Raw genomic sequence first — 24,063 nt, forward strand, 5'->3', positions numbered from 1 at the left:
TTTAAAATGAGACTTGCATCAGTTGATTCTTTGGGGTTTGCTTGTTTGTTTGTTTTGCTTTGGTTTTTGTTGTTGTTTTTAAGGCAGTTTCTCTGTGTTGTCTTGGGTATTCTCAAACTCTATATAGACCAGGTTGTCATTGAGCTCAGGGATCCACCTGCCTCTGGCTCTCTTGTACTGGGATTAAAGGTATATGCCACCGTGCCCGGCTACAATTCTTCAGAGCTAGATGGATAATAAGTAACTTATACCACTGACCTCTCCAGAACTTCAAAGCCCATAGTCCCAAGGTCTTCTGAGACCTCACTTGGGATTTCAGATGGACTCTCCTATCCACCCATAGCCTGTTGCCATGGCACCTTAGCTCTGGGCCATCTGTGGTGTAGTGAATGCCCCCAGAACATCAAACACAATCTGAGGACCAAGTCCTCTCAGATAGCCAGACTAGGTCTGGCCCAAATCCAGTTGGGCCAGCTTCTCATTTTTGTGAATTTCGTGCTGGGAGTCTAAGAGCATCTTAAAATCAGCTCCATTTGGGCAGGCACCACCTGCCTCTCACCTGCCTGAGCACTTCAGAGGAGTAGACCTTGGTACTGGGAAGGACGCTAAAGTGGCTGCCCCCTGGTCCCACATCTGCTTTTGCTCGCTTCCACCGTCCTAAGCACTCACTGGCTCATACTTTTACAAATACTTTATGATATTTAATATTTACAATGCAGCCATTGGCTGTAGAGAGAACATCTTGTGTGTTGTATGGATGTGTCACCTGTCAATTAAAAATCCTATGGCCTAAGGCTTAGGCAGGAAGTAGTGGTGAGACCTCCAGGAGACAGAAAGGATGCTGGGATAGGTCAGGAAGATGTGAAGAGACAAATGGACACATAGTACCTGAGCACGGGGGTCTTAGTCAGGGTTTCTGTTCTTGCACAAACATCATGACCAAGAAGCAAGTTGGGAAGGAAAGGGTTTATTCAGCTTACACCTCCACATTGCTGTTCATCACCAAAGGAAGTCAGGACAAGACCTCACACAGGCAGGAGCTGATGCAGAGCTCATGGAGGGGTGTTGCTTACTGGCTTGCTTCCCCTGGCTTGCTCAGCCTGCTTTCTTTTTCTCTTTTCTTTTCTTTTCTTTTCTTTTCTTTTCTTTTCTTTTCTTTTCTTTTCTTTTCTTTCTTTCTTTCTTTCTTTATTTTTTTTTTTTTTGAGACAGGGTTTCTCTGTGTAGCCCTGGCTGTCCTGGAACTCACTTTGTAGACCAGGCTGGCCTTGAACTCAGAAATCCACCTGCCTCTGCCTCCCAAGTGCTGGGATTAAAGGCATGCGCCACCACGACCAGCTCAGCCTGCTTTCTTATCAAACCCAGGACCACCAACCCAGGGATGGCACCACCCACAATGGGCTGGGCCCTCCCCCTTGATCACTAATTGAGAAATTACAGTTGGATCTCATGGAGGCATTTCCTCAACTGAGGCTCCTTTCTCTGTGATAACTCCAGCTTGTGTCAAGTTGACACATAAAACCAACCAGGGCAACAGGTAACCAGCCATGTGGCAGTATGTAGGTTAAAATAATTAGGTCATTTTAGTTATGATCTAGTCAGAGAAGAGCCTAGCGATATGGTCAAGGTATTTGTAAACGTATCTTGAGTCCAAATCTTATTACTGGAAGCATGCGGGGCTGGGAGGCAGAACCAGGCCTAACTTCTACAGTCAGCTTTCTTTTTGTGTGTGTATGTACGCATGCTCATTGGTGTTCATGCGTGCATGTGTGCATATGTGTACGGGAAGCCAGAGGACAACCTAGGTTATTCCTCAGCTTTTATCCATTTGTTTTATGAGATAAGGCTGCACATTGGCCTGGAACTCATCAATTAAGATAGGCTGGCTGGCCGCTGGACTCCAGTGGCTCCTTTGTCTCTGCCCCACAGTGTTGGAACTACATGCCAACACTCTACCTGGCATTTAGAATGTGAGGTCTGGGATCAAACTTAGGTCCCCACGCTTGCAGTGCAAGCCCTTCAGTGATGTAGCTCTCTCCCCATTTGGCTTTCTTCAAGTGCAACAGTCACAGTCCCCGTTCAACAAGTGTAGAAGCTAAAGCTTAACCGTTATGCCCTTGCTCCAAGTCTGGGGTGGAAAGTGTGGCAAACGTGGTCATTCTGTCCAGTCCAAGAGCCCATGCTCTCTCCCAGCATCATGGTGGCACTTGTTCTTCAGGACATTCCTGGGCTCTCTGAATGATGAGGTGGTAGCCATGAAAGAGATGGGGGAGAGAGGATTCCATTCTTGGAAGTGTAATATGGAAGAGGCTGCAGTATCTTTTGTGGACACTAGGTGGCAGAAGACCACTGGACTCCACAGGTCCAGCTCTGCCAGATAGCTAGCTGGCCTGTGGTCTTGCTTCCTGCGAGCTGTACTTGTTAGGTCTGGCTATAAATCTTTAACTCTAGTCACCCAACTTTTAAAGGTTTCTCACTTTACTTGTGTCACCAAATACATGACAGAAACGACTTAAGGAACAAAGATTCATTTTGGCTCAGAGTTTGAGGGCACAGTTTACCATGGCAGAGAATCTGTGGCAACGTGTGCGGTGTCAGGAGCGGGAGTCTGGGACTCCTTACATCTTGGTGGACTTGGAAGCAGGGTGTTTGAGTCTGTTACCAGGCTATATCATAAGGCTGTCCTCTAGTGGCCAGCTTGTCCCTGAGGCTTCACCCCGGAAGGGGTTCCAACTTCCCAGAACAGCGCCACCCTGGGGCCAAGTGCCCAAGCACACCAGCCTGTGGGAGACTTTCATAGTCAAACCATAATATTAGGACGACAGGGCACAAAAGAGGGATTAAAAGCTGAAAAGCTGCCATGAAAGGAGAAAAGACCCGTGATACATTGTCAATACAGCAAAAGGCAAAAATTCCACTTAAATCCCTCTTTAAAAAAAAAGAGCTCAAAATTAAATCTTTGCTGTAGTTCACTTATAGACATTTAATGATAAATGTCATTTAATTCTGACCTCCCCCTCTTTTTCGTTTTTAAATAAACAAGGGCTGCTTCAGTTCTCTTCCTTCATTTTCCTGGAGAGAAAATGCTTTTCTTCCGATTGTCAAACGGAAGTTATGTAATCTCATTTCACAGGAGAGAAGCGGAGTTCTGTGGTGTCTTGTTTTGGTGTGACAGTATCTGAGAAATGTTGGTGCTAAGACATTAAAAATCATGTTGCGTAGCAGCAGTTATTGGCGGAAGTGGCCTCATCTTGTGAGTTTGTCTGTGAAGTGAATGAAGTGAAGGTGGGAGCTGGGTCTACTTTGTTCCAGAAAGCGCTCTGGAAACCATTATTTCAAGACAAATTAGGGACATGCAGTGGCCTAGAAGGGACTCTGTCTTTTTCAGAGTGGTCTGGCAAATCCCCTATAAAGCAATGGGTCCCTACCTTTAACTGCATGAAATCTAAAGCATTCATCTTTGAATGACACGATGGCTGGTCATCTTAAGCCCCCTGCTGCAAGGAAATACTCGAAGAACTATCCAGCGTTTTTTGGATCTATCCAGTAGTATTTTGGCCTGTGAGAGGTGAGAGTGGGAGCCACTAACCACAGGACCGGGAAGAGAGACCTCTGTACCAAAGCCATGCCTTCCTATCCCATGGCTTGGGATCTTGCACTGAGACAGTATTCTGCTTATTCAGTCCCTGATTAAACTGGATTCAGCTTCCAAATGGATGCATACACTAAGCTCACTCCTGACCAGTCCTGGGAGTCCACCTGCACTGTGACTAACACATCCATTGTTGTGACCAGTCCCTTGTTGAGTACTGTGATGTAGTTCTTGGCAAAGGAGACTAGTACCCAGTGTTCAAAATGAACTCAGGGCCCTTGGATCTCTACTGAATACCCTGGAAAGGAGTCTGAGAGATAGATGGAGTAACGCTACAGCTGAGGGTCAGAACCTCCTGTGGTGACTGGCTTGGCACAGTGGGAAGGTGGGAGGAGCTTAATGGGACTTAGATCTAACTTTAGAGGAAACTTCCTCAGACCTGCTTAGGGGATGAGCAGAGAGCCTTGGTAGCTTTAAGAGGGAATAATGTGCCACACTGAAGAGGCCTAGGAGAGACCAATTTAGACACACTCCAGGCAACCCAGGAGTGATGCTGCAATGCTCTGAACTGAGGAAGCAGCGGTGGGAGGAAGGAGGAGAAACTGGTGGGTGTCAGGATCCCCTGGCTGAGGTGGTGTGGTGAGGTACAACGTGACAGTATGGACACACTAGCGGCCTGTTGGGAGGTCCTGTCTGGGTGGCAGGTTAAAAGAACTGTTTCAGAGATAGGAAAGACAAAATACACAGGAATGAGTCCTGAATGTTCTAGATTGCACCAGAGAGTGATGACATAGCAGAGTCAGGTGCTGAGAACAGCACAGGTCTGGTGAGGCCCAGTGAGTGCTGCCGGCCAGAGCTCTCAGTCCTTGGAGGACAGCTTTTCTCCCTGCACTCTAAGGTAGCCTAGATCAGTGTTTCTCAACCTGTAGGCCGAGACCTGACCCTTGCACAGGGGTCTCTAAGACTATACAGAAGACATAGGCATTTACTTTATAATTTATAACAATAGCAACATTACAGTTATGAAGTAACAATGAAATAATTTTATGGTTGGGGTCACCACAACATGAGGAACTGTATTAAAGGGTCTCAGCATTAGGAAGATTGAGAACAACTGGCCTAGAGGTTCCTCAGAAGGGCCTAGTTGCTGGCCAGTGGATTGTATTCATTCGCTTGCCCTATCCCATCATAGAAACTTGCTGAGCTCAGTCAACATCACAGTGAGTCGCCCACTGTGTGTGGTAGCACAGCCATTATCCCTGTTTGTAGGGTACCCAAGAATGATGCTTGCTTTTATTTGAGCACCTCTGTACTTGTAGAGGGATGCTAGTGAGGGGAAGGAGAGAAAAGCATCCCAAACCAAAGAGAAAAACGAGCTTCCCCCAAGCAAAACTGCCACCATTTCCATGGTATTTGCGCAGGTTACAGAGCATCTTTGTCAGCGCAGGCTCCCGTGACGTCCCAGCTGTGACAGCCTCAGAGAAAGCAGCTGCAGACGCTCTTTGTCTTTCCTTCTAGAAGTTTCTTCATGGTCAATAAGTAGCCTGCAAGGACTGCTGCCTTCCTGTGGGAATGGATTCCTTCTGGTCCTAACTTGCACAAGGTAGAGCGTCAGGCTTCAGGGTCTCAGGATACTCAACTGTGAAGAACTCTGTTCAAGAGCAATGTGGTAGTTAGCTTAGTGCATCCGCTTGGGTAAGAATGCCCTTCCAGCTGATGAAATATCTCTAGGTGTGTCTATGAGGGAGTTTCTATAAGAAACTGAGAGAAAAAGGCAAATGCCATCCAGTAGAACAAAGACTTGGAAGGGCAAGCTCACCTGCCTCCGCTGGGGTCTCCATCCTCTCCCGTGATCTGACAGTGGCTCCCTGGGCCACAGGCTTTGGGTTTGGACTAGAACCACACCACTGGCTTTTCTGGATCTCTAACCTAAATAAAGATGGCGATTGTAGGGTTTGTTGGCTTTAAGGACCTCACAGGTCAGTCCCTCACCCATCACTTTCTCTGGGCCTGTGTGCTTTATTGGTCTGTTTCTCAGGTGGGCCATGACTGAATTGTAAGGATCTCACAGGGCTGTGTGCACAACTGAACATGGGAGGGGCTTCACTGAACATGGGAGGGGCTTCACATGGGAGGGGCTTCACCGAGTACCAGAGAATGGGCCAGGACCAGTAGGTGCCAGCCAGTCTGTGGAAGGAAAAACAGTGTTCTGGCGCTGTCTGCTGCCAATTACTTTTCTCTCTCTCTCTCTCTCTTCCCCCTCCCTCTTTCTTTCTTTTCCTTTCTTTCTTTCTTTCTTTCTTTCTTTCTTTCTTTCTTTCTTTCTTTCTTTCTTTCTTTCTTTCTTTCTTCCTTCCTTCCTTCCTTCCTTCCTTCCTTCCTTCCTTCCTTCCTTCCTTCCTTCCTTTCTTTCTTTCTTTCTTTCTTTCTTTCTTTCTTTCTTTCTTTCCTTTTTTCTTTCCTCTGTGTGTGTGTGTGTGTGTGTGTTCTCTCATTGTAGCCTGGCTGATCTGGAACTCACTATGTAGACCAGGCCATCTTTCAGCTTCTGGTGATTTTCCTGCCCCTGCCTCCCATGTGCAGGGACTTCAGATGAGTGATATCACTGCCAGCTAACCCTGATTTCTGAAGCACAATACTTCTGAGGCAGAAGACCTTGGGTGACTCTGGCAGGCAAGAAAGGTTAAAGAGAAAGTTTTAGAGCAAGTAGGCACGTGAGTTACCCAGGCATTTGAGCCCTGCCTGGGGACAGAAGCAGCAAGCAAGCTGGGAACTTGGGAAGGGCACCTTGAGGGACTTATCAGAGCTGCAGCCCGAGGTACAGAGGCAGCTGGTAAATACGCTCTGTTTACCTGATCAACTGATGTCCTTAGATTTGGTCCCTAAAACTATGGCCTAGAGAACTGGACAGCCACATGGCAAGGACACAGAGTCCCTGAGAACATGGACTTTCTAATGATATCTTTGTCCCCAGAGCTGGGAAATTAACTGCCTTGTTTGTTCTCCTGGAGACAGCAAGCTCCCTGCTCCCCACCCCCTCAGTTTCTCACTCCTTACGGTGGGGGTGATGGACAATAGGCTTAAAGAAAGCAGCTATGGGTTCTTTTTCATTCTAGAAGTTTCTGTCTCCATAGTTAAGAAGTCTCATGACCTAACTATAACTAGGGCAGACTTCCTGAAACTAATGTCCGACTTCTGGGCTTTGCACATCGCTGTCCTGGCTCTAGCTTATAGTGACTGCAGTAGACTAGAGGTGAATGAAACCCTGGGTAGTTGTTCTGTGAGAGCCAGGGCATCCCCAGAATCAGACCTGATGTTTCTAATTAAGTAGTAGGATCTAGAATGTTTCAGGGCAGTCACATGAGGCTGGAGGATTTCACTGTCCAGTAGTCATTTTGGCTTTACAGTCAGAGCGGGCTATTTCCTAAGCCCATGTGGTCACAGGACCGAGTTGATTGTATGAGTCAGGTATAGCTCAGCTTGCTGTCTTTTCCTGGCCCTGGGGTGAAGGAAGATACAGGGCACCAGAGCTGATACTTCCTGCCTGGAATCTTACACAAAGGGGACAATGAGGGGGCACAGCTGCCTCCTAGGTTTACGGTGAGGAGAAAGAGAACTGGTGTGGATAACATGCTCATAAGCAGAATATTGTATAGCTGAATATTATTTAGGAACTTTTGTCATTTCTATCACCGAAATGAGCAGAATATGAAATAAATGGTGTCAAGGCAAGATCACTCAGTAGCTTCTCATGAGGACAGAAGGAGGCAGGCCAAGGAGGCTTAATGTCTCTAATTAATTAGAATCTAGAATGTATCAGAGCAGTCATATGAGGGTACATATCATGTGTGTGTGTGCAGGGTGATGACAATGTTCTGGAAACAGAGATAATGGTGACAGGACACTGGGATGTGCATAATGTCACAGAATTAACATTATGGATGGTTAAAATGGCAAACTTTGCATTAGGTATATGTTACCACTGTAAAAACAGAACAACAACAACAAAAAAGCAACCAGGGATAGGGATATAGCTCATTGGTGGGTCATTTGCCCCGCAGCAGTGACAGTCTGGGTTCAGTCCCTAGGACTTTAGCCACGAGGGGGAAAAAGCAAGTCCTGAAAACAGAGAGGAACAAGGCTGCAACTACGAGTTTCCAGAGGAAGCCACGAGGCAGTGACCCTACCTCCCCACCTCCATCCTACCCAGCTCTGGCCTGCCGGGAGGGAAGCAGACGCTGTTCCTCCACCAGCCTCATGCCCATCATTTCCTTCCTGACGCAGCTCAGGGCAAACTCCCCAGCCCTGTGTCCTGTTCCCACAGCCCTTCCGCCTGCCCTTGCAAATGCTAGCTGCTTTTGGCCCAGGCACCTTCGACATTGCAACTCAGTCTTTCTTTTCTTTTTCTGTGTGACTGGTTGGTGGTCTCCTTAGTCCCCTCTGTGGCCAGGGACTGGCCCTCCTCCTGCTTTGGCATTTCTCCCCACCCACAAACCTGTGTTCTCTATCTGGTTTCCCAAACATTCCTCCTCTTCCTCCTCCTCCTCCTCTTCTTCTTCTTTTCGAGACAGGGTTTCTCTGTATACCCCTGGCTGTCCTGGAACTCACTTTGTAGATCAGGCTGGCCTCGAGCTCAGAAATCCACCTGCCTCCGTCTCCCGAGTGCTGGGATTAAAAGTGTGCGCCACCACGCCCGGCTATTTTAAACTTCTATTCTGCTCACCATGATGACTGGACTTTACTTCGTTACCCACAATTCATACACAGGTAAATCTTTATAAGTGATACTATTACTGTGTGCAGTACAACCTAAGTTTGCAAATGTGTTCTGCCTTTATAAAGTCTACATCCTGCTTGAGAAACTCCTTAGAATGGCTAGAGTGTGGGTGTGTTCATAACTGGCCACTAGGGGGAGCCGGTGGGTCAGGACTCGTTGAAGAACAAATTGGTCTGGTTTGGAAGTATGGTTGTCTCTGAGACTGACTAAAACCTGAGGACACATAGTTTCTCAGGTCCCTTTTCAAGGGACCTCCTTCTAGAGGGACCATGGTGTTGACTCGGTTTACCTATTGAACAAAGTCTACTTAGTTGATTTAACTGGGGAAACATTTTCTTGGCTTAATGTCTCCTGGGGGTTGTTTTAATTCAGTGTCTTATTTTATGGTAGTTGTTGATTCAATAGTTGCCTTTCTTTTTCTCAAATAAGGATGAAATTTGTGTCCCCTCCTCTCTACTTCCTTATTTCTTATCAAATTATTTTTCAGAAATGTGGCCTGCTACCGTGACACTTACCTTGAGCCTCATGCAGACTCCCCTCGATGGGTAGGTTCCACACTGTGCGCTGTTCCAGGCACCCTCCTATTAGCCCATCAAAGGAGGCTGCCTCTGCTTCTTGCTGCCTTGATTCTTTTGTGGGGAGAGATGTTTTCTTTCTTTTTCTTTTTTCTTTTTTTAAGATTTATTTATTTATATTTAAGTACACTGTAGCTGTCTTCAGACACCCCAGAAGAGGGCATCAGATCTCATTACAGATGATTGTGAGCCACCATGTGGTTGCTGGGAATTGAACTCAGGACCTTCAGAAGAGCAGTTAGTGCTCTTAACTGCTAAGCCATCTCTCCAGCCCTGGGAGATGTGTTTCTTATTTTTTTAAATTATTTAAAAATTTTTTGAGCTTATAATGGTGTTATTTCCCTTTCTCTTTCAACTCCAGCAAACACTCTCATTATGTATGCTCCCCTACGCTCTTTCCGATTCATAGCCTCTTTTTCTTTCATTATTGTTGATGGTGTGTATGTGTGTGTACGCATGCGCGCTCTTAAATACAAATACAGCCTGTTTCATCTGTATAATGTTATTTGTCTATATGAGTTTCCAGGGCTGAGCATTTGGTATTGGACACGAATTGATGTGGTTTTCCCTGGGGAAGAACATCCTTTAGTTGCCTGGAGCTCTTTGTCTAGGGCTGGGGCCTCACTGGCTTTCCCTCTTCCACATTAGCATCTCTTTGGGTGCACCCCTGTTCAGGTCACGTTTAGGCTGCCATGTTGGTGAGACATCACGTGCGTAGCTTCTCTGACATCTCCAGCAGACATAATCTCACAGCAAACTTCTTGAACTTCCGGTGTTTGTGCACTCTTTCTGTTACCCTCTTCTGTATTGATCCCTGAACCTCAGATACAGGTATCATGTTGTAGATCTATCAGTTGGGAATGGGCTTCATTCTTCATTCTGCATTTCAATACTTGTGGGCTTCTGTCATAGTCTTAGTCACAGGGAGAAGTTTCCTTGATGAGGGATAAAGAACTACAGTTTCCTGTGGGTATAATGAGAAAATTTAAAATGTAGTTACAGGCTGTGCTGGTTTAATAGAGGGATGGTTTAGGTTCTCCTCCAAAATCCATGATTTCAGTAGCACAGCTCCCCGCCTCCCCACTACCCCCCAACCTCTGCCCCAATAGTTGGCTAGGTTTCCAGTACGAGGCATGATTTCCTTCTCGTTGAACAGGCCTTAACACCTAATTAGAGAGCTGTTGGTTAATGGCAAGTGTGCCACTACTATACTGTGAGGGCTTCTGTGCCACGCTGTTTACAGTCATCAGAGCCAGGTAGGACTAACCGATTACTTCCTTCCTTTGAAAGCTTGGAAGTTGCTTCTGGCCATGAAAAGTTCGTCCCTAGAGAGGAGGCTTTCAGATCAGATCTAGTGTGAATCCTATGGGTCCTGTATCCTGGTGTCTTCAGCAGTAGGGATTTTCCGTACTTCTCCTCTGGAGGGCAACCAAAGACACCAGAAATAATGTTTTCGGAGTCTCTTAGATAACCCAGACCAACAAACTCAAAGGAAGATTCTCATGCCTAGTGTTGGGACTTTTGTTAAGTAGGCTATGGCACTTGGGAGGAGTACTGTCAGCCCTAGACAGGTGCATTTCACTTGAACGACATATGTATATTGATATACAGACTTGCATCTATTACAGGCATTCTTAGGTAGATAGTCATTTTGATTTTTGAGAAAAGGATGTTCCTAGACGAGACCCCCTTATAACCAGGCACAGGGGATGAGGGACCCATTTGGATGCAGACAAGAAAACCTCATGATCACCTATGCCAGCTACACTGAGGACAACGACCCTGCGTGCCTACAGAGCTGCCTGCTCTTGACTTGCTCCCTGAAGCAGATAGGAGTTATGTCTGCTGGCCCAGGACCACCTCAGTGTCTGTCTTCAGAAACAGACCAAGGCCATGAGGTTCTTCAGCCTCTGTCTGTGAGCACAAAGGGGTCAGATCGTGCGTCAACTAACTACATCATCTTTACTACTTCCGAAGTTGATGGCAGCAGAATTCTTATTCTGTTACCTCTATCTGTGTCTATAAGGCTGTTTCTCAAGCTTGACAAACAATACTGTGTGTGTTCCCCCTTTGCAGTGAGGCAAGAAGTAGGCATCTCCGCATTTTGAAGACATTCAGCATATAGTGTTGAACAGAGCAAGCCAGACAGTTAAACGAGCCTTAAGCAAAAGGAATTCTTTTGACTTCGTTAGTAAGTGGCAAATTCCTTTAACTTTGTTATTAAATCTTCTATGCCAGCTTCTTTTTTTTACCCCCACTGCAACAGTCAGGCATACTGGCATGGCCCCAAACCTTGCAAGACAGGTTAGGCTGCTGTTGGCTATCACAGGATAAGGGGGATGCCTGTCTGTCTCCTCCTAGAGACTGAGCCAGCCTTGTTAATTAGGAGCACCTCAAGGAAGCTTCATGGGCAAGAATGCAGAACCCATTTTGGACCTTTTCCCTGTTATAGGCCCCAGGAAGTAGCAATGGCTTGCAGTAAGAATGATCCTTAGCCAAGAGCTGAGGGGACCCGGCTGTGACTCGCTCCCCTATGATTCTGTCACAGAGGCTGTGGTGGTCTGGTTACCCTAAGCTTAATGCCGTCGACTCCTCGATAAGAATGTGATAGAAAAGTCTAGTTTTACCCTCCGTGGTCTCCACCTCAGGGCACCGTCTGAACTGGCTCCTAAGACTCTACGGTCAGGTGCTTCTCTCAGCTTGTGTTACCACAACAGTGTCTAAGTGGCTGCTTTCCCAATCTTCCATTCACATTCAGGCACAGCTCGCCTCAGGCTGGGTTTTCTGACGATGATAATAAATAAGCACGGTGTGCCTGAATCTTACGTCAGACCTTCATGGACAAGACTCTGCCAGAGCCAGTCAGTCTCTTGGTGGGTCAGATGTGATGTCTCCACCCTTCCCCACAGGTATCTTGGTGGGTTAAGGGAAGTCTCTCTGTCTCTCTCTTCAAGACAGGGTTTCTCTGTGTAGCCCTGGCTGTTCTGGAACTCACTCTATAGACCAGACTGGCCTTGAACTCAGAGATCTGCCTGTCTCTGCTTCCTGAGTGCTGGGATTGAAGACATGCACCACCACTGCCTAGTCAGAAGTATGTCTCTTGAGCTACCTGGCGTCCTGCAGAAGTAACAGTAGGGGATGAGCTCGTTGATAGATTTGTTTCATTTTATGCCTAACCGGCCCTTTAGAAGGTCCTTTTCTGTAGCGGTAAACACTTTGGCATATGACCTACAGTTCCTCTCACTAACGGTTTAGTTTCTCATTCTCGAAGGATCTGGGCTGGTCCTCTGACTTACTTGGGCCAGTACAATGTCATGGAAATGATGAGGTGCCAGATGAAACCCAAGCCTCCTGAATCCTGTCGTTCTGTCTCTTGCATGTTTGGATGGCCATGAGAACATGCGTAGGCTGGACACCAAAATCATGAGAATGAAATCAAGTCTTCTCTGATGCCCAGCCTGAGCGACCTACAGTGGTAAAAAGATATGAGACTGGCTAAGGTCAGGAGAGCCCCATCATGGACCCCACGTGAGCAGAGAGTGCTTACTGTGATATCCCAGGCTTAGGGATCATTCGTTGATTCTGGGGCACTAATATGGGCAAGAGTACTAGACCAGCTTGTCAAACAGTTATTAGGAACAACTTTCTCTGCTAAAGCAGGCTCCTGTACACTGCTCATCTCTTGTAGGCTTTTAACTCTATAGAGATGCCTAATATCTTTGTAGAGACAGAGTAGGTAGGTACACATTAGGAGAAAAGGAATCAAGCAAATTGGAGCCAAAGCCCACAAACGTGACTCCTTGTATTTCCAAAGATTTGGATAATGCTCTTGCTATGCAGTTGGAGCAGGTCACTGCTTGGACCAACATTCATCATGCTGGCATGGGACCAAGTTCTTCTCCACGTAGTGGTTAGTGACTGCACAGATAGTTGAAAGGGTCGCTAATGAGCAAAGGCAGTGTTTTGCTTTCCTAATATTAATATGGGTTAGAAACAAAGATAAAACTATGACCGAGCACATCTCTGAGTCTAAGACCCTGTGCTCTGGTGACTGCAGGACTATTGTTCTCTTTAGTTGAAGTCCCTAAACTCTGGCACATCAAGATAAAGCTAATCTCTACCTTTTAAAACATTTTGCAGACTAGACTCAGTCATTCACATCTGTAGTCCTAGCAGGCATTATCCGAACTAGCATGAGTCTGAAGCTAGCCTGCAATACACGGTGAATTCCAAGTGGTCATCTGGGCTACACAGCAAGACTATTTCTGAACAAAACCCACAACTAACCAACCAAAACCAAAAACCAAATCTAAATAGATAAAGCCAGCAAAACTGAAACAAACAAAACCCATAAGGACCAGGATCAAGAGTTTGTGAGGCAGACTCTGAGCGTTGATTATGTGTCTGGCCTTATATCCTGACAGTGATTGAATGGCTCACACTTTATTGATGTTCCTTTGGTCATCAAGGCCATCCATCAGTCAGTCTCAGTGATTGTACTTCCTAGAGTGGAGTCTTGGGGATTAATTTATAGACAGGAAAGATATAACCACGTTGGCTCCAGTGTCATAGTGAAACATTGAGTTCTTCTGCCTCTTTCTCATCTTAACTCAGTGTTTCACTCTAGAGCTGTGGCATGCTCTGTGTGCCTTCGGAACAATGGATACCCTCAGTTGGCTCCTAGTCCCAAAGGCTCCTGTGACTTTGCCTCACAGATGTGTCTGTCTCAGCTGCTGGCATGCATGTATGTCCAGGGTGGCCGCTGTCTTTGGCTGTCGAAGGACCATTGTGCACAGCGACAGAATGAGAACAGGGGAGGTCTCAGAGGCAGCTGCTGAGAGAAGAGAGCAGCTGTGTGGTGCACTGGGTCTTCCTCACTGGGATTCCCAGGCTCCAAAGGGGCATTCATCAGGGAGAGAGCCAAAGCACTGATGGACTCTGGGATGAGCAGCTGGGGGGGGGGGTCTAAGTGTCTGAGTGAATGTAGCCATTTTCTGTCTTTTTATAAGACTGCTATGATTTCAGTCAGGAGCACTGGCAAGTTCTGAAAGCCAGGTCTAGAGGAATGCAGGGTTTATAAACAAGGGATATGTTGGCTGAGCCGCAGAAGAAGAAGGCTTCTCATAGGCAAAGGCATCTTTTCGGAAGTATCTTTCAATTGAGAAGCGCAAATTCTACAAAGAGCACTGTGTCTACTAAGACTTAGTTTCTGAGACATCCGCAGGTGACAAATATGGACCCTGAGGTGATCTCTCAGCCCCACTCCTTCCAGATAGACCCCTTCAGCTGAGGTAAGGGAAGGGCGACTTACAGTGAGGGTTGTAGTCACTGTGTGGCCTCTAGATCAGCATTGGCAGTTGGGAACTATGTGGGAATGCTGATTCCTGGGCCATTGCTAGACTTTGTAAACGGAAACCTCGGGGACTAGCTCATGAACACTCCATGGAATTCTCTGGGCACTAGAGCTATAGAAGTCTAAGATACAATCTGACTTCCAGGCTACACAGAAGTGGCCCAGGAATACATTGCACACAGTAGGGATCTTTATTCCATGTAGATAGGATGTGTGTATTCCTGGCATAGAAAACAGTCACTTAAACTTTGGTGTTCTGTCTGCCAGGGAGTCCTCTGCTGGTCGGTTCTTTGTTGCCTACACCAACTAAGTGTCTTGGTCACAGCAGCATCCCATTCCAGGAACCAGCTTCAAGATGGCGCTGGAAATTTTAAATCATGCTATAGTTTCACGCTAGACTTTTAAAGTGTCCATCTGGAGTTGACACTTTCCTGCACCAATGTTGCACTGGCAGAGAAAATTGCACAGCCAAGGCTAACGTCAGAATCAAATGGCAAGTACACCCAATTCTGTCCCACCTCCTAAAAGCACTGGACCATGGGAGAGCATCCCTGCTGGCTAGAATCCTAGGTCGTGTGTGGCCCTCGGCACTCCTGGTGAACAGAGCTGTGCACTAACATTACAGACACTCTGTAGGGGTCAAGAGCTTCAAGTTCACAGCCACCCTCTAGCTCTTTGCATCTACTGACCTTTGGATCTAAGCCATCCATCCCTAGATCTTTGACCAGTCTTCTAACTAAAAAACACCCTGATACTAACATCCACGCACAGAGCATACACTGCAGGTATCACACAGGCGGGAAGCGACTATATGCCCGTGGGAAGCCCTGTAGCTCCCTCTGAGTCCCCTCCCCCACACCTCCCAGGCAACTCTCTCCTGATTTTCCATGGCCTTAAATTATTCTTTCACACTCATCCATTCAGCTAGTATTCATCAGCCAAGCCCTGGAACCCCTCAGTCTTGGCAAATGGTGTTAGAAATTCAAACACTACTGGGTGGGCATACACTGTCTGATGGGATTTTCCCTTTAAGTTACCGAAACTCTCCAGGATTCAACTTGGTGGATACTGTCTTTAATTGCCTGCTTATTTACATACAGCCAGTATTTCCAAAGACATCTTTGCTGCTTGGCACAGGAGGAACAAGTGGCCCTCACAGAAAGGACTTGGTCTCCTGTGCTGTTAAAGCCACCTGGAGTAACTCCTGTCCCTCCACCCCAGGGTTTTCCTCTCCGTTTAGCACCCAGCCTCATCCTTCCAGGTGGCTCAAGGACCCACAAACTGGACCCTTCTGGGATGTGGAGTGGAAAGCACCTACTGGCTTGGTTTAACTTAGACATTGGCTGGCAGTGCCTCTTATACAGGTCCCACGATTTGAAAATGAGGAGCAGACTTGCCTTCCTCTTGCCTATCAAGTCCCCAAAGGACTTACAGGAGAGGCAGCGGGATGACTAATCTCCCAAAACTCCCCAAACGCCCTCTACACCAGACATTCTATACACGTGTTCAAAACTAGCACTTGGCCTTCTAGTTTCTGCACTGCATCCTTGCCAAATCCAGAGTGGGTAGATCAGGATACCATCTGTGTCGATCATTAACTCTCAGCCCCAAGGGTACCGCTAGGGACTGCAGTGAGTGAGCTGGGGCCTGCGTAAGTCTGGGGCCACGGTGGCCAAGGGCTCACCACATCCTTTTGTGGTAACAACTCCAATAAAATGCACTTTGGATATATATTTTTATAACCTGCTGGCTTCTAAATTACAGCCATGCTGAATAAAGAGTACGGTAAACATGTGACTAGCTATTTCCTTCTGCGGAGTGTAAAATGAACTTGTTTCTTGGGCCAGGACTTTGAAACACTGTGCTTTTGGTAAAACAAAACAAAACGGGAAAGTATCATTAACTCAAAGCCAAAGCAAAGGTTCATGGTCTTCCTGACTAGCCATGATCTAGTGCCATGAGGAAGCGGGGAAGGAAAGAGTAGATGGAGAAAAAATACCAAGAACAGCCTGCTTGCCTGCTCGGCCTGTCACATGCCTCGGGTCTACTAAGCATGGAAAAATAGTGTGGTGTAAGTTGGGGTTCCTGGCCTTCTGTAAATAACTATCCCAGGAAGATCTAAATGCCCTCGACCATGGACAAGCAACGTAGAAACTAAGCATAGACGGCACAGCCAAGATACTCAGCGTTCCTGGTTATGACATAGCTCCGCCCACCTTGCCAAAACATCTGTGTAGAGAGGTAATTGGCAAGGCATTCTCAGGGTGGACCTAACTTGCACTGACAAAGTACCTGGGATGCTTGCAGACCTGAGGCACCAGATGCCAAGGGGAGAGCCAGAATCTGTGTTTCTCTATCAGCAACCCCAGTGAAATCCTTACCTGTTCTGTGAATGGAAAGCTTACACACAAAGATCTTTCTACATGTAGCAAGCAGGTCCCCTAGAAAAGAGGCACCAGGGTTTTAAAAAGGGCTGTGGTTAGCTGCTCATGATCTCCTTTATGGGAAAACCAACAGCTTTCCTTTTCTCTGTCTGCCATGCCCACAATAGTAGTTTCAGTGTTACAAAGCCAGGGATAAGGCTTCTCTCAGAGCACTGACATCTACAGGGAAGGGCTCAACGCATTTTTGTATTTGGGCACTTGTGTCAGCTGTGTGTTCCAGACAGATTTCTCCAGAAGCAAACTCCATCACCATGGTGATAGGTTTACTATGAGTACTGGCTGGTTTTGTGTATCAGCTTGACCCAGGCTGGAGTTATCACAGAGAAGGGAGCTTCAGTTGGGGAAATGCCTCCATGAGATCCAGCTGTGGGGCATTTTCTCAGTTGGTAATCAAGCGGGGGGAGGGGGGGTAAGGGCCCCTTGTGGGTGGTGCCATCTCTGGGCTGGTAGTCTTGGGTTCTATAAGAAAGCAAGCTGAGCAAGGGGAAGCAAGCCAGTAAGTAACATTCCTCCATGGCCTCTGCATCAGCTCCTGCTTTCTGACCTGCTTGAGTTCCAGTCCTGACTTCCTTTGGTGATGAACAGCAGTGTGGAAGAGTAAGCTGAATAAACCCTTTCCTCCCCAACTTGCCTCTCGGTCACGATGTTTTATGCAGGAATAGAAACCCTGAGTAGGGCCCCTCGAGTCCTGACAGTGGTTGAACATGTGGTCAGTGTCGCTTTCTTGATATCAGGATCTTAAAATTGCCAAATGTGTTGTCTTAGGGAAAATTCCAGCCTTCAGCCGTTCCATTTCCAGGGCAAAGGTTTCTAGGGAACTGGCATCACCTAAAGGTTTGGTTTCCTCTTAGACTGGATCAGAAGATAAAGGCCGCTGTCTCCTCCCTTGGGCTGCCCTTGCTTAGGGACGTGGCCCACACCTCCTTTCAGAGTCCCTTTGCAAAGTTGTGCCTCCGTAAACCACACACAGCTTTCCCAATGGGAGAAATCAGACTTATGTATACAGTGTGTGGAGATCCCAAGATAAAACACATTCGAGGTGTTATGAGAGCAAACACGACCTGGGCCAGCGCGCGCTACTCAGAGGTTAGATACACAGTGCACAAGACTTTACTCAGAGATAAAATAAGCACTTGTTTTTAATCAGAGCACAAGGGCTCCTTTCGTTTTTCTCATTCATCTACAATATTTTTTTAAGCTTTTTTTTTCCTTTTTTTTGGGGGGGGTAGAGCTGGGGATTGAACTCAGGGCTGTGTGTTTGTGTGTGTGTGTTCACGTGTGTTAGATAAACACCACCAGAAGACTCTATCCCAGCCCACAATCACAGTATTAATGCTTTTTCTGTTCAGAAAAACAAGATCCCCAGGATCATAAACCTCCTGAGAAAGAGCTCTTTGCTCAACAGGCGCTTGGGGCCATTAAGGGAGAAACAAAGCCCCGAACCACTTCCCTTCACAGACCCCCGCCACCCCCGTTAATTTATTTTACCTATTTCCGGTCCATGGGACTTTGGTTTTAATAACTTCCTGGGCCAAAATTTAGCCTGAATCCCAGAGCTCCCAGATCTGTCTGGGGAGGGAGAGAGCAGTTTGGAAGTCCCAGACTCTGTAACCTCATTCTTACAGTTCACACATGAGAACAGATTTCTGTCCTAGAAGCTCCCGGCCTCCTGCAGAGTGTTCAGCTGGCCCAGGCCGACCCGAGTCCGTCCCTACTACTTTTCTCATGACCCCTCTTAACGTTTCTCTGGAAGACACAAAACTTTCAAAAAGTCTGTCTGGCTTCCTCTCCCCGTTTAGCCAACCACAGGTAGTTACACCCCCAAATCGGTTCAGGACTCGCTAACGTCCATGCATCTGGGAAGAAACAGCTCTGGGGGCTCCCTAGAGGTTACCTGCCTGGTATTAGTGTATAAGGTTTTAAGTTTCGGCGTTGTGACATGCAGCCCGGGGGTATGGAACCTGTGTCACAGACTCGCGCACCCTCCGAAGGCTGCCCCGGTTGGAGCCCGAGGCCAATAGACCATGCTCTTGTTCTCGAAGCTCAAACCATCCATCAGAGCTTGTGGCCACTGCTGTTAGTCATCCGAGCCAGGCAGACAGCTGTCAGTGATGAAGCAGGGGCAAGCAACAGAGCTTAATGAAATTTTATTCTGAAAATATGGCAAGAGTCTAAGGCACTTCAAACATTTAAATACATATACAGGACCAAAGTAAACGTGGCGTATGACAGAAATACACAGAGAACTACACTCTGCCTCCAGAAATGCAAATCTGGCACCCAGTCCTCTAACCTAATTCAAACCTTTATCACCAGATATAGACACGGTTGGGCAGATGCTCAAAACATAACATGACATGTAGCTCTTTATGACTGTACTGTGGAATATAAAAGTTGAAAATACTGTTGTCAATTTCATATAGAAGTCTTTTATATAAAAAGCCATATAATACATCCACCTCGATAAACCAATTGAAAATATTTCTTGTAAGTTTATACATATGGTTTGAGAGTTCCATCTTCTATTTTTAAGCGGGGAAATTATCAGCGTGTGTGTGTGTGTGTGTGTGTGTGTGTGTGTGTGTGTGTAAGTTGCTGATGATCAAAGTCCTCTCCCTCAAGGTTCTTATTTTAAAAGACAAAAGAGAAGTGAACAGAAGCAAGAAGCACCCTGGAATGGAATACTGGAAGGACTTCCCAATGGCTCCACATTTCATAAGTTACTAAGCACTTGTGGAAAAGGTCAAAACTACAACGTCATAGAGAACCTGACATTTGCTTATATGGTAGAAATGGCCTGGTCAGGCCAGTCTACCATTTCCTACCACTGCAAATAACAGAGCCGGTTCAGCAGCCACGGAGCTGGGTCCAAGCTCTACTAGAGCGGAGGGCCAGAGAGGAGGCCATTTCCCAACAGCTTGGCTTTCCCTGCAGAAGCATCAGCCTTCAGCCGCTCCTTGACTCTTCTGTCTGCTGGTCAGCTTGGCGTGGTCCATTTACATTCAGTATCTGTCACCCCAACAGGAATAACTAGCAGCTTCGTGGTGGTACACACGAGGGCCATGCTTACATAATCAGTCAAAAGAACCTCGGTGAGTGGGACCAGGAGATGTCTTTCTGCCAAGCCTCGGCGTGCTCTAGAGACCAGGAAAGGGGGGACATGGAGGTTAATGACTTCAGGCAGATGTGTCCCCCCAACATTGCTTATTCACAGCTGACAACCATCTGTGTGCCGGAGCCAGGCGAGCTCTTCCTGAGAATGTGGGACAGAGATGTCCACCCTCTGCAGGCATGTTCTAAAGCCAGCTGGGCTAAGCAGGGATTGTCCAGCTGTCCTTGGAAGTCAGCCTCCTCCCACTCGGAGTCAATTCTGAGATGATGAGCAGCCTCCTGACAGTGTCAGGGACACAGTGACATGTAGCCATGAGCTCAACCTGTGCTATTTGGGTCATTGTACTTAGAATTAGCTCCTCGTGAAGAGCTGCTGTCCCTCAAGGATGACTGAGACCCAGCGTATCCTGGCATGGGGTAGAAATGATGAAGATTTAAGCTCTGGGCTAAAAACCCCATATTCAGAATCAACATGAGATTCCTGTGGCCTGTTCATTCCCCTGGGAATTCCATCCCATTTGTAAATGCCAAATGCCTGCTACTGACCGGAGACTGGGCTTTCGAGAAGTTGAGGTGGGCGTACAGAAGAACGGCAATGTCCTTGTGTCCAGCTTCCAGGGCTATGGAGAGAGCGGTGCTGCCATCCTAAAGAGGAAACGAAAACAACAGGCCAGGCTGAGTCTCTCAAGTCTCCATCATCTGGAAGGCAGCGAGCTGATAAAGTCCCCCAGGTCTAGCCATCCGTTCCGTACTTCAGGAAGTGTTTCTGGATCTTACAGGTTGGGTCGTGAGTGTGGAGGTGAGCGAGACTAGTCTCTGTCCGTAAGAGCTCAAGGAGAATCAGCACTGGCACAGGCATGTGTACACGAAGGTCCTCAGAAACTGAAGGGTGCCCACTGAGAGCCCCTATCCAACTGTCCCACCTGCCAGAGGGGCCAGTAAGAACAGGAGGGGCAGAAACTATAGTCTCTTTTTCTTACAACCACAGCCAGCCAGGTAAGAACTAGGAAGCTGTGGTCTTATAGCCTACTGCACCTCTGGTCATATCCACAGTAAGCACTCCACCCTGGAGGTCTGCCTGCAAACGCAAGTCTTCTGGAAATACCAGAGGGAGGGGGAGCACTGCCTATGGGAAGGAAGCAGTTTTTTGGGGGAGGGGGAGAGTAACTGATTTTTTATTAAATTGCAGACTCTGAGATGGATATGAAGCAATTAAGGCAAAGGACAGCACAGCTTATTTCCTGTCCGGTTTTGAAGTAAGGACTCTCGTTTGGTCATAGGAACAGGAAATGATTCCCATGTGGGTTGAATATTAGCATCCTGCCCTCCCACACTGCGAATCCAGGGAGCAGCTTCCCTTCCGGAGGTCAGGTGAGTGTCGCACTTGTGTATAAGTAAGGAAGTGGGTTGGGTAGCCAGGATTTCTGTAAGTCCCTGTCACACTACAGACTCATCACACAACGTGACAAGTTTTCAGAGAGAGCGCAATTAAGTAAAACCTTAAAACACACGCAACAGAGACGGCAGTAGGGGGGGAAATGAGCTGTGAACCCATGCTCTCTGAAGAAGTGAATGGAAGGAATTGCGTTGTCCCTGGAGGTGGGAGGGTATGGCCCTTCTACCCAGTGGCAACCTCCCCTGCTTTGCTTATTGGCGCGAGCTCAGTGGGATCTGAAATTTATGGCAAAGGAGGCTATTTCCCCTCTAACTTTATGGTGTTTTGAGACAAAGGATGCTCTAGGTTGAACCAGTGTTCGGCAGAGATAAGCTTTCAGAATGAGAACCATGGAGATCTGACCTCCATGCCCCAGCTTCACTTCCATAGCTCAAGTGCCAGTCCCATGCTTTCTCTTTGGCCTGGGTGCTCATGCAAGGTTTATCTTGGAAGGGGACAGACTGGGAGGGAGTTCAGTGAGGTTAAGTTTGGTAACGATGGGAACAGACCAAGCAGAAGTGGGAGAATGTGCTCAGAGTGGCCAAAGAACTCGTGGACTTCCTGGCTTATGTGTCACGTAAGAGTATTCACATTGATGAACCATTCATTGTACATCACCCATTGTCACTGCACTCAAATGGCTAAGTGTTCCATCCAAGGGAGAGAGAAAACCCAACCGTCTCCTGAGGGACTGCTCATACATTGTCTCTATACACTGCCTCTGAGAGTTGGATTTTGTAGGGCCAATCTGCTCACCCCCTGAGGAGCGAGCTCTGCGTCTTGCCTTCTTCCTTTCATGAACTCGAGGGTGAGGTACATGCATATATTTACTTTTGGCTAATGCAGTATCTGACTATACATGGTATACATAGCTGAGCTGGGCTATGAAGGGAAGAGGCCTGCACGCCAACACCAATCCACAAAGGAACAGGGAAGAGGGGCCCACACCCGCTCCTGGCTGGAGGCCCAGTGGCACTCACATTGTCTTCCAGGTGGCCATTGCAGCCTGGCTGGGCCAGCAGCAGCTTCACAATCTCCACATGCCCGTGTTCACTGGCACACATCAGGGCGGTGGAGCCCTCGTCGTCCTGGATATTGACATCAGCTCCACAGGCCAGCAGGCCCTTCACCATGTCTATCCGCCCATGACTGACAGCCAGCATGAGGGCCGTCTGTCCCGCCTAGGAGAGAAATGATGGTTAGAGTCAGAAGTGTCGACTGGGCGGGAGAAGGCTGGGGGGTGGGGTAGGGCAGGCGCCACACAAAGGCACTAGAGCCATGAGCTAAGGAAGGAGTCAGGTTTTCACCAGAACTCTGTGGACATCTCAGTAAAGCAAGGGAGATAGTTCTAAAGAGGTTTAGGATAGAATTGTGAACACATTTAGGCTCAGAGTTCTGACTCTGGCGTGAAGCCACGGCAGCCAGATCATTGGAATCAGTAGGCAATGAGTGTATGATGAGGACCCCGTACAGGTAGGGACCCTTGTGTGCAACCATGCTTAGTCCCCCTGCAAGCTTCCCAGGCAAAGTAGGGAGAGATTCGCAACATGGGACTGAGCCCACGTGTCACCCGGTATGCTGGTCGGTGCATGGACTACAGCTGTCAGTGGGCCACCAGCAAAATGCCCTGTCAACCTGGTCCTATGAGACACTGGCCAGGGTGCCGATGGTCAGTGTGGTGAATGAGGCACTAACCTGACTGGCCTTGGCGTTCACGTCTCCACAGCTGAAGAGTTCTTCTACAACCTGCATGTCCTTCTCTGCCTCCACGGCCGCGAGGGCTGCCAGCATGATGGGTGTGTACCCTGCCTTGTTCTGGTGATCCACATTGCACACGTCTACAAGAAAGAAATCTCAGCCGAGCGTGGTGGCGCACGCCTTTAATCCCAGCACTTGGGAGGCAGAGGCAGGCGGATTTCTGAGTTCGAGGCCAGCCTGGTCTACAGAGTGAGTTCCAGGACAGCCAAGGCTATACAGAGAAACCCTGTCTCGAAAAACCAAAAAAAAAAAAAAGAAAGAAATCTCTTTAGGGAGAGCCATCTGGAACCGTTAGCGTTCACTGGAGGTGTGATGTTTATAAGAACCCCATGAAATAAGTGCTCTGAAAATGACTAAAAAGGGAACAAATGTTTTAATGCCCTGTCCCAGCAGGCTGGCAGCAGGAGACATGACAGTAGGTGGCCACACCACAGGGCTCCCTGCTTGTGATAGGGTGATTATGGTGTGACACCCTGGCGGTGCGGGAGGAGGTTCTCAGTGTACTTGCTATGAAGCCTCAGCGGTAACGAGGGATCTAGACAGGCATATGTTCAGAAACTCAATCACATGGCTGCTAACCCTAGGGCTTGTAGTGTAAGATCAATATTAATGCTCCAAGTCCTCTAAGAAACTGCCAAGGACCACCAGACCCCGTGGGCTGGATCTCTTCTGTTCTTTAATTCTCGAGACGCTTCCCAGGGCTTTAATGGCATGCCAGGATGGAGAGAAACGGAAAGTAGCTTTCAGAGGAGCGAGTACCAAGTTAAACACTTCAGATGAGACGAGACAAAAGCTCGGCTTGGGATCCCTCTCTATTACGTAATGGGATGTACAGAAGGACCTCTGTGTAAAAAGCGAAGGCTGTGTGGTGGCAAAGTGGGTGCACACGTATACCCGCGGTCCTCAGGATCTGAGCTCCTCCACTCCTTCAGGGCTGAAGCCCCAGAGTTATATCTCATGGAGCCCAAAATTGCTCAAAATAGTAAGCACTAGAACGAAGTGATTACCTAAGACCATC

At 47.6% G+C, this 24,063-nt stretch overlaps 1 protein-coding gene across 14 annotated transcripts in view; it reads right to left on the reverse strand.

Annotated features, from left to right (window-relative positions):
- Nucleotides 1–18,871: 18,871 nt before the first annotated feature.
- Kank1 (KN motif and ankyrin repeat domains 1) overlaps nucleotides 18,872–24,063 on the reverse strand; it is a 195,173-nt gene continuing 189,981 nt past the window's right edge. For 13 of the 14 annotated variants that reach the window (XM_029472388.1, XM_021151518.2, XM_029472382.1 and 10 more), the window contains 4 exons: nucleotides 22,983–23,125; nucleotides 22,268–22,468; nucleotides 20,399–20,497; nucleotides 18,872–19,878 (listed from right to left, as the gene is read on the reverse strand). In XM_029472388.1, the coding sequence (XP_029328248.1) occupies nucleotides 19,816–19,878; nucleotides 20,399–20,497; nucleotides 22,268–22,468; nucleotides 22,983–23,125 (506 nt within the window). In that variant the 3' untranslated portion in view covers nucleotides 18,872–19,815. Of the gene's footprint in view, nucleotides 19,879–20,394; nucleotides 20,498–22,267; nucleotides 22,469–22,982; nucleotides 23,126–24,063 lie in introns of all 14 variants that reach the window. The other variant, XM_085834083.1, reaches the window with a different exon arrangement.

The sequence above is a fragment of the Mus caroli genome, unplaced genomic scaffold (assembly GCF_978045245.1).
Source record: "Mus caroli unplaced genomic scaffold, Mus_caroli_1 scaffold_20, whole genome shotgun sequence".
Lineage (NCBI taxonomy): Eukaryota > Metazoa > Chordata > Mammalia > Rodentia > Muridae > Mus > Mus caroli.